We start from the raw sequence: 10,762 nt of genomic DNA on the forward strand, positions 1-10,762 counted from the left end.
ATTGCTTCATGGAACATTAATTCTCACAAATATACCACAGGAGAGCAATCTTACATTTCATCATCACGTCAGCAGCATGTAAATGACGTCAGCCATGAGCAAGAACAATCTTTTCCAACTCATAGACTTGAGCCAATATGGTCCAGGAAATTGGGGTGTGTGTGTTAATCCCTGTTTCAAACACTATGTTTTACAGCTAACCATCATAAGACACATCCTTTTTTTTAAAAAGCACTCATTGATTCCATTTCATGAATTTAAATTTGTAGCCCCATCCATTCTAAAGGCTCAAAGCAGATAGTTTCAAGCCATTCATATATAGAATAGAGTAATAGCATAATTCAAATGCAAAGATGTATCACTGAACACTAGAGGATCATTCAGACCATGGTATTCACAATCTCTGTGTATGGATGTCAGTGAAAAAAGCGTATAAGAGAAAAATCAACTCATCTGAAATGTGGTTGTGGAGGAGAGCTTTGCAGATACCATGGACTGCAAAAAAGACAAATAACTGGGTGCTAGAACAAATTAAATCAGAACTATCATAAGAAGCTAAAATGATGGAACTGAGATTCTCATACTTTGGACACATAATGCGAAGACATGATTCACTAGAAAAGACAATAATGCTGGGGAAAACAGGAGTAGAAAAAGAGGAAGGCCAAACAAGAGATGGATTGGAAGGCACAGACCTGAACTTACAAGTTCTGAACAGGGTGCTTCATGACGGATGCTATTGAAGGTTGCCGATTCATGGGGTCGCCGTAAGTCGCCATAAGTTCAACATCTACATGAAATTGTTGGGTGCGGTCATCCAGAGCTTTGGAGTGCATTGCCATCAGTATGCTGATGACACGCAGCTCTATTTCTCCTTTTCACCTTCATCAGGTGAGGCTGTAAGTGTGCTGAACCAGTGTCTGGCTGTGACAATGGACTGGATGAGGGCTAATAAACTGAGGCTCAATCCAGACAAGACTGAGATGCTGCTAGTGGGTGGTTCTTCTGACCCAATGGTGGATGTCCAACCTGTCCTGAATGGGGTTGCACTCCCCCTGAAGGAGCCTGGGGGTTCTCCTAGAATCATCTCTGTCACTTGAGGCTCAGGTAGCCTCAGTGGCACAGAGTGCCTTCTACCAACTTTGGTTGGTGGTCCAGCTACGCCCCTATCTGGACAGGGATAACCTGGCTTCAATTGTCCATGCTCTGGTAACCTCCAAGTTAGATTACTGCAATGCGCTCTACATGGGGCTGCCTTTGAAAATGGTTCGGAAGCTGCAGCTTGTGCAAAATGTAGCAGCCAGATTGGTAACAGGGACCAGACGGTTCGAACATATAAAACCGATTCTGGCCTGCTTGCATTGGCTGCCTGTATGTTTCCGAGCTCGATTCGAGGTGCTGGTTTTAACCTATAAAGCCTTACATGGCTTAGGGCCACAATAGCTGATGCAACACCTCTCCCAACACGAACCCACCCATACACTATGCTCAACATCCAAGGCCCTCCTCCAGGTGCTGCCTCCGCAGGAAGCTGGGAAGCTGGCCTTCTCAGTGGTGGCCCCCAAATTATGGAATGATCTTGCTGATGAGGTGTGCCTGGTGCCAACACTGTTATCTTTTGGGAGCCAGGTCAAGACTTTCCTCTTCTCCCAGGCATTTTTGCTTTTTAAAAATGTCTTTTTAAATTTGTATATTTGTTTTTAATGTTTTTAATTGTTGTAAACCAATGAGATAGCTTCGGCTATGGGGCAGTATACAAATGCAACAGACAGACAGACAGACAGACAGACAGACAGACAGACAGACAGACAGACAGACAGACAGACAGACAGACAGACAGACAGACAGACAGACAGACAGACAGACAAAGTCAAAATCAACTTGAAGTCACATAACAACAGCAGCAGCATAATCCTATGCATGTCTTCTCATCAGCCCCGTTGTATTCAATGGGATTTAACTTTCAGGTGGGTGTGTACTACACTGCAAACTAAGAAAGGGGATAAAAATCAGGCCTTACAACTAGCAACTAACCAAGCCTAACAAAACCCACCAGATCCACATGCTTGTCCACCAATGACTTCATAAATGTTCATTTTTTGCTGTCTGCCCAGAATTGCAAAAGCAAAAGAAGGGGAAAGGGTGCTTATTACACATCACTAGATGCCGAAGTTATTTGATGCCAAGCTGGTTCCTGACACATCTCCAACAAGCAGGTTTGGAGCTCAGAGATGACAGATTCTCAAATCAACTGCAAACCTGATCAAAATGCTGTTTTCATTGCCTTCTTGAATGGCAGCTGAAAGGGTATCTACTTCCAAGTGACAACAAGGCAACAATTCAGATGGAACTGTTGCTTGCATATCGATTGTTGATTTTCCACAAGGAAGTACTTGTATATTCAAGCCACTTTGGGATTCATCCTGGCACAGAGACATTTTGTGCTCAGTTTTTGTGACCGTCTGCCTGTTTTAATTACAACCAAAATCTCGGATGGACAACTTTTGTATTCTTGAGACCCGCTCTAATCTCCAGACAGCAGCCACGGAGATGAGAAGAGCCCTTCCCAAACTGATGAGGTTCCACAGGGTTGCAGCAATCTGGCAACCACAGATTCGGAGTTACTGAACATACTGTCTGAGGCAAACATCACATAGAAATATGCACAAATACATATTGTGCGTGGGGATTTAGATACAAAATCCCCAAATGAGATGTCACTTTACAGTATGTTAATCTCATATTTTGCTGCCTGCCCAAGATTTCAACTTGATAACTTGTAACTTTTTTACTGTCTCGTGAAACTTTTGTTAGAACTGCCTGGGACCAGATACATTCTCAGTATCTAAACCTTGGGCTACCAGGTTGTACTGGTTGCTTATACTCAACCAAGACACATTAAGCATGCAATATATCTGTATCTATACAGAGAGAGAGAGAGAGAGAGAGAGAATCCCACAGGTGACTCCACAACAAGATTCAGTGTAAACAAGAACTAGTCAGAAAATTCAACTGGGTAATGCAGGGGGTGGCGTATAATGTTTGGCCCGAGGGCTGCCTAACCTCCACAGGCTGCGTAACAGCAGTGGGCGTGGTCACCATATACACACACAGGCAGACAGCTTCCCTACTCAGCTGAGGGGGGGGTTATCACACTCTCTTTGCTTATCAACTTTTTAATCAGATGACCAGGAAGCAGGTGATTTATACCCACCATCAATCACCACAGCACTGTGTGTCCTTTACATTGTAAGGGAAAATTTTGATAACACCAGCAGCTGAACCAAATGTTTACAAATACTGTACCCATTTGCTCAACTTGTAAGGCCCTAAGGATGAAGGAGCAGATTCCCAAGGTTGAAGGTTGAATTTACCATTACAACCTTTTCACATTCTAATTCTGAAAATAATTCTAGGAATCTGAAAATAGAGGAAGCTGCACAAATAACTAATCACCTGAAATGATCAAGAGACTGAAGCACTTTCCATAATCAATTCACAGCACAATCCTATGCTGTGTGGTATAGCAATCAGAGTGCTGGTCTAGGACTGGGAAGATCCAGGTTCAAATCCCCTTGAAAGTCAATGGGTGACCTTGAGCTAGTCACAATCTCTCAGGCTAACCTACCTCACAGGATTGTTGTGAGGCTAAAATAGCAGGGGGGAAATCTATCCATGTTATCTTGAGCTCACTAAAGAAAAGGTGGGACATAAATGTAATAGATGAATGTAATAGAAGGGTGTCCCATTGTATTCCATAGTTACTCAGAGTTAAGTTTATAGGACTGCAGTTCTGTCTTTTATTGCTGATTCAGTTGGGGGACAGAGGTTCATAAAATTATGAATGGCCCAAAGAATGAATAACAGGGCTTCTCTCTCTCTTTGACTTGGTTATCATCCAACTACATTGGAGGTGCATAGATGGAATTCGCTCCCACAAGAGGCAGAGATGGCCAATTGGCCACCAGCTTGAATGGCTTTAAAAGGGGATTAGACAAATTCATGGAAGATAAGGCTATCAATGGCACTGGCCATAGTTGGAGGCAGTATGTTTCTGGATACCACTTGCTGGAAACCGCAGGAGGGAAGAGTACTCTTGTACTCAGTTCCTGCTTGTGGGTTTCCCGTGGAGAACTGGTTGGCCACTGTGAGAACAGGATGCTGTACTAGACTGGCCATTTTATTATGTTCTTACCCTGGATTAAATGGACCAGGACTTAATCCAGCAAAGTAGTACTGATGCTACAACAAGACTGTAATTCCACCGAGTTCTGCACACACAAAACTCCCATTGATTTCAACAGCACATGCACGTGCACATCTGTGTGCCAGAGCTACAGCCCAGTGTAACAATGTTGGCTACAGAATGAGGGTCACATCCACACAATACATTTAGAGCATTAGCCATGGAGAATCCTGGAAACTGTCATTTTTTATGTGTTGTAGATCTTGTGAGGTGAGCACCTTTAACAAATGACAGTTCACAGGATCCTTTGGGGGAAGCCATGACTGCTGAAGTGGCATGAGAGTATGCTGTGTATGTGACCTGAGACAATTTGCCTGCTAGGAAACAAAAATGGAAGAGCTTTGGGAAGTGTCCCCCAGATGATGAAAATGGGGAGAAGGAGCTTTCATAGGAACTGTCCTGGGAAGCAACTTTTACCTTGCAATTGTGCAGAAAGGGCCTCCTGGTGTTGCTGGTACTTGAGGGCCACAGCTTCAGCCTTCCTCAGCTGGCTCTGCAACTCATAGTACAGCATCGCCCCATAGATGAAGCCAAAGACCACGGTGAGGAGCAAGAGGGACTGCAGGATCCGCTTCTGCTTTCGGGAACACATCCCGTTGCCCATAGTCCCTTCCTTCCTCCGGGGATCCAGGTGCCCGTCCACCTCAAGGCTTGGCGCTTAGGCAGCAGAGAGAGCGCGAAGCGGCATCCGGCGGCGGCGCGAACGGCGGAGGGGCCTCGGACAGCTTGAGCCCCTTGGCGCAGCTGCTGCCATAGACCCCGGCGCTAACTTTAACCGACTGCGCTAAGTTTGGCCAGGCATCTGGGGTCCTGCTGCGGGCAGGCCGGGCAGGGGCGTGGGATTTCAAGGGCCACCTAGGGTCACGAGTAGCACCGCTTCCCAGGGCCTCTGCCCTCTCGCTGGAGAAAATCCACCTTTCCACATACACCGGGGATGAAACCTTTAGACCCGAAGCAACAGCGGCCGCTCAGAAGACACGCGGCATCCCTCAGTTCCGCTCCGCCCTTGCTCGCGAAGTACTTTGCGGAGATCTCGACGAAGGAGATTCCTGAGGTTAGTCTACGAAGATCTCTCCTGGTCTGCTCTCTTTTTTTCCCCGGTGTAACCAACCCGGATCAGTTCGGGGACCGTCTTTTCCCAAACTCCTCCCTTGCTTCTGCCCGTATTACTTTGAGAGAGTCCTCCAAGATCTGTTCTCCAAAGCGAGGTTTCCCTTTGTAGATCTCTCTACAGCTCACTTTCCTTGCCCTCCCCCGGGGGCTAAAGTTACTTTCTTCTGGTTGCTGTTGCTAAAGTGACGGGGAAAGAACTTCCCTTTCCCCTGCCTTGCCTTGGCCACCTTCCAGCCCCCCACTTACGTGTCACCTCCACTCCTCGGCTGCTTTCTGCAGCGGGATCCCCAAAGGAAGTCCCGCTCCGGCCGCTCCCTCATTGGGCACAGCCTCTGAGTTCTCCCCTCCCCTCGAGGCGGCAGCGCTTGAGCGCATTGGACGCCGGCCGTGTCCATCTGGCCCGCGGAACGCCGCGCTCTCCCAGCCCCTTCGTTTTTCTCAGCCTGGAGCGCGCGGGAGAATTGAGGAAGTGGGCGGGGTTGGCGGAGCAAGGCAGTTCTTAAACTGGAGGCAGATGTGCGAGGTGGGGAGTGTCCTCGCCTGTTCAGTGATCTCTATTCCCATCGTTGGTGTGGATAGGAGAATGCATTCCAGGTCTGAGAGGCAGCATGTGTGCGTGTATGATAGCTCTACTCTTTAATATATATTCCCTACCTAGCATTTTCCTAGGGTGCGCTGTTTAAAGGTGTCACCCATTAAAGGGGTATTAATAGTAATCGCGAGAATTTTAAAAGATTTATCATTTGATCATATCTGCATGACTATAGCAATAGTTGGGTGGCTGTTTATTTTTTTAAGAAAAAAATGTTCACCTGGTACAGAACTGACACTATGCTAGGTGCCGGGTCTGAGATCCTAAGCTACTACATTATACTAGATCTCATTGAGGTTAATTTGCAGATATGTCAGCAGCTTTGCCCACAGTACTGATGAAAACAGATACTTGGATTTGTCAGAACACAATACAGTCCAGCACAGAGTTAGGAACACTTAAGGCTACTTATTTTGGTGCATATCAATCCAGTGTTGGAGGCTGTGGCCATATCATAATGTTTTAAAGATAATTTTAAGAGTTGAATCACACATGGTGCTTTCCTATATAAACAGTAGGACTCCTGGATAGGAAAAAGCATCAAACCTGCACCTACATTTATCACGTGTGACAACTAAGCAATCACATATTTTTCCAAAAGGAGAGCCCTGCTGGATCAGGCCAAAGTAGGGTTGCCAGGCTCAGGGCCTGAGAATGATCCTGTATCTTTAAGAGAAGAGAAAATTCAGCCAAGTGCAGGTTTTCTTGCAACACTGTAATGGGAAAAACCACAAAGTGAAATTCTCCCTTCTTCTGCACAACTTTTAAAGATACAGAAGACCTTTTGGTTGCCAGGCCCGGCCTCCAAGAGGTCGTCTGTATCTTAAAAGTTGTGCAGGGGGGGAGGGAGAATTCCACCTTGTGGTTTTTCCCATTGCAGGGTTGCAAGAAAACCTGCACTTGGCTGACTTTCTCTTCTCCTAAAGATACAGGATCAGTCTCAGGCCCTGAACCTGGCAACCCTAGTTATGAAACCACTGACAGAAAGAAGTCCAACAGGTATCTGGATTTTTTTTCTCTTGTTTTACACTTTGAACTCTCAATTCTGTCTTGACTGTTTTGTGTATTGCCATGAAAACTTAGAGGGTTGTTAAGCAAGCGTTTCTGAGTTGAGGACTATAAGTTTTGTAAGGTTTTGTTTTGAAATGAGCTTATGGGAAGCAGCAGAATGGCATGGGGGTATTTTCAATTTAACACTGCGAAATGCAAAAAGTCCATGCTGGCTATAGTACACAGTATAGTATACACTCGTGGCTGTATAATAAAGAAAATGATACAGCACTTGAGTTATTGTTTGTTTGATTGATTGATATCCTACCCTTCCTCTCAGTAGGAGCCCAGCACGGCATGTGATTTGAATGTGAATGTGATTGGTATTATATAAATCTTTTGTGAGCTGCTTCAAGAACCTCAGTTTGGACAGTACTGAGCTAGATGGATCAAGTATCTGACTCACTATAAGGCAGCTTCCTATGTTTCTTCTCATGATATGCAAAAATACACATGCAGCAAACTTGGTCAACAATTGACCTTTTAACATAGAGCAGGAACTGGGGTTTTAAAGGTGAAGTCCTCTGAAAGTGCTTACACCTGTGTACATATGGCTTACATTCTGAGTTGGAGGGGGTCCCCAGACTACTGCATATCTGTGCACACAGAAACCCTAAATGCAAACATGGCTACAGTGTTGGATTCTCTTTGTGTTACTGGCTTATATATATTGCTGTAAACAAATGTTTGGCATGCTTGTGTGCTCCACTTTCAGACCTGAACTCTGTACCCAGGCAAATGTAAACATGTGGCTTGTACCTTCCTGCTAAACTCTGAGACTCCTGACAAAAGAAGGTGTTTCTTCACATGCAATGCAGAATGAAATAAGAAGTTTACAAGGGACAGTAATGTTTATACAGAGCCAAAGTACACATTATGTTGGAAACAGAATTTTAACATGATATATACTTTGGCCTTTACTTAAGATGGCTTTTTTTCCTAAAAAGGGGGGGGTTGCATTAAAATTCACAGAACACTGGTGTAGGTACATAGAGCCTCCATGTTCAGTAGCAGTATGCTGAATACAAACAGTAAGAGGGTGGCCATCACCACTTTGCCCTGCTCATAAGCTTCTAAGGGGCTTCTCATATTTAGACACTGTCAAGAGACAGAATACTGAACTAGGCAATGACAATAAATCTTGTGAGGGGGGGACAAAGGGAGCAAAATCCCAAAAGAATTTAGTGAGGACTAAGTGTACTCAGTGGTGATGAGCTGCTGGCTGATTTTGTTGAGCATGTGTGGAAAACCTGATGGAAGACTACATGGAATGGAGTACCTTAAAGGAGGGCATGGCTGGCTGACTGGAACAGTGAACTCCACACTGCAACATTTTGTTGCAAGACCTGCCTGCATAATAATTCACTAAGAGGCAAAAAAAGGCCCACCCTTGCATTTTACAGATTTGTAGGGCACTATAGTATCTCAGAGAGAGGTCAGGTCTCCTGCTCCCCTGGGTGCATATCACTGCCCAGTTTCCCTGCTTTTTAAAATTTGATAGAAATACCTGTTGGCCATAGGCATGTTCTTAAACCGCAAGGTTTCTTTGCCTACTAGTGAATTTCTCTGCTTTTTAATCTGGGAGGTAAGAAATAGGTTCCTGTGCAAGTTTGCCAAGAATGGATTGATCATTTGCATGCTTATTGCGTTCAATGGGATTTTCTCCCCTGCAATCATGCTTAGGATAAATGAAACTGACCACAGGGGGGGAAGATGGGGGGAAGATGGGTGGGGGGGAGATGGGGAGATGGGGAAATGGGGGGAGATGGGGAGGGGGGGAGATGGGGAGATGGGGAGATGGGGGGAGATGGGGAGATGGGGGGAGATGGGGAGGGGGGGAAGGAGGAAGGGCAGAGGGGAGGAGGGGGATGGGAGCAGGCAGGGGGGAGATGGGGAGGGGGGGAAGGAGGAAGGGCAGAGGGGAGGAGGGGGATGGGAGCAGGCAGGGGGAGATGGGGAGGGGGGAAGGAGGAAGGGCGGAGGGGAGGAGGGGGATGGGAGCAGGTGGGAGGGAGAGGGCAGGTTTGATCATTTGCATGCTTATTGAGTTCAGTGGGATTTACTCCCATGCAATCATGCTTAGGATAGGTGAAACTGACCATGGAAGAGGGGGAGGGGACAGGAGAGGGAAAGAGAGGGAGGGGGAAGGGGAGGGGAGGAGAGGAGATTGGAAGGGGGAGGGTGGGGTGAAGGAAGGGGCAAGAGGGAGGGAACAGGAGGGGAGAACAGGTTTGATCATTTGCATGCTTTTTGAGTTCAATGGGATTTATTCCTGTACAATCGTGCTTAGGATAGGTAAAACTGACCATGGGGGAGGGCAGGGAGGGTGAGGAAGGGAAGGAGAGGAAGGGTAGGAGTAGGGAGGAGGGTGGAGTGGAGAGGGAAGGGAGGAGATTGGGTGGGTGGGCACTGGGCAGAGGGAAAACTCCCTTTCCAAAAGGAAAACATTGTGAACAGTATCATCGTTTTTCTGGGTTTCCCCCACCTTTTTATTCCACAGCAGGCACATGTAGTAATCCAAATTTAAACCAAAGCTTTTCCCTGGCCACATCCACACCAGACCTTTATTTCACTTTAAACAGTCCTGGCTTCCCCCAAATTCCCTTCACAGAGCTACAATCCCCAGAAGAGAGGAATGTTAATCCTCTCTAACCACTGGAGCTATGTCAGGGGAATAGGACTCTCCTAACAACTCTCAACACCCTTCACAAACTACACTACCCAGGATTCTTTGAGGGAAGCCATGAATGTCTAAAGTGAAATAAAGGTCTGGTGTGGTTGTGGCCACTTGATTAGCCAAGTCAAATAGCTAAGAGTTTAGCTTTTATAATACTGACAGTTGGTTCTTACTGAGCATGCCTGAGCTTATCACTGACTTCAATGTTAATTTTCTTAAATTAATTAAAAATCAGCCATGCATTTTAAAAAATTTTAAACTGCAGAAGATGAAGGTCAGAGTATGGAGCAAGGTCAGTAATAGGATTCATTCATTGGCGATCACTTGTGGCTGAGTAAGATTGTCTTCCAATATATGGTCTTTAGTGGTTTGGTTTGCTTGGAAGACTCCTGTGCCTGATTTTTTTTTGTGTGGGGAGATCAGCGCACGATCAACACACCATCTTGACAGAAAAAGGCTTTGATCCAATGGCATGGATACAGTGATGATTGGAAGTCTTTTATCTGTGAACATGGCTGATTTTTAATTAATTTCAACAAATTATGAGAACTCTGACAGAAAAATGTCCAAAAGGGGTCTGGGTTTTCCCCCCTCTTGTTTCACACTTTGAACTCTAGATTCTCTTTGACTGTTTTGTGTATTGCCATGAATTGTTGTTATGCAAGCATTTCTGAGGTGAGGACCATAAGTTTTGTAAGGTTTCATTTTAAAATGAGCTTATGGGAAGCAGTAGAATGGTGTGGGGGGTACTTTCAATTTAACATTGCAGAATGCAAAAAAATCCATGCTGGCTATAGTATACAGCCACTCTCATGGCTCTATAATGAAAGTAAACTTGGGGAAGTAGGTGTAGTAGAAGGTAGCATATTTACTTCTTTACCAAGCAATATCATTACTTTTTAAGTAGTAAAGTGAACCTGGTCTCCACAGCCCTATAGAATATAATAGATCCCCCTTATTTCTGAATATCAAATTTCGCTCCTTTCCCATACCATGCATCATTTGATAAAGAAGTAAGGCTTGCCTGGAGACAGTTGAGAAGGAAATGCCAGATATTGAGTGCCACCTAATGGATTGCTGGTGC

General features: G+C 45.4%; 1 protein-coding gene across 5 annotated transcripts in view; it reads right to left on the bottom strand.

Moving 5' to 3' along the window:
- The window catches only part of GOLIM4 (golgi integral membrane protein 4), a 93,052-nt gene extending 87,373 nt beyond the window's left edge, over nucleotides 1-5,679 (bottom strand). For 2 of the 5 annotated variants that reach the window (XM_061637256.1, XM_061637255.1), the window contains exon 1: nucleotides 4,664-5,675. In XM_061637256.1, the coding sequence (XP_061493240.1) occupies nucleotides 4,664-4,850 (187 nt within the window). In that variant the 5' untranslated portion in view covers nucleotides 4,851-5,675. Of the gene's footprint in view, nucleotides 1-4,663 lie in introns of all 5 variants that reach the window. The other 3 variants (XM_061637254.1, XM_061637252.1, XM_061637253.1) reach the window with 3 other exon arrangements.
- Between the last annotated feature and the right edge of the window lie 5,083 nt (nucleotides 5,680-10,762).

Source organism: Rhineura floridana, chromosome 7 (genome assembly GCF_030035675.1).
Source record: "Rhineura floridana isolate rRhiFlo1 chromosome 7, rRhiFlo1.hap2, whole genome shotgun sequence".
Lineage (NCBI taxonomy): Eukaryota > Metazoa > Chordata > Lepidosauria > Squamata > Rhineuridae > Rhineura > Rhineura floridana.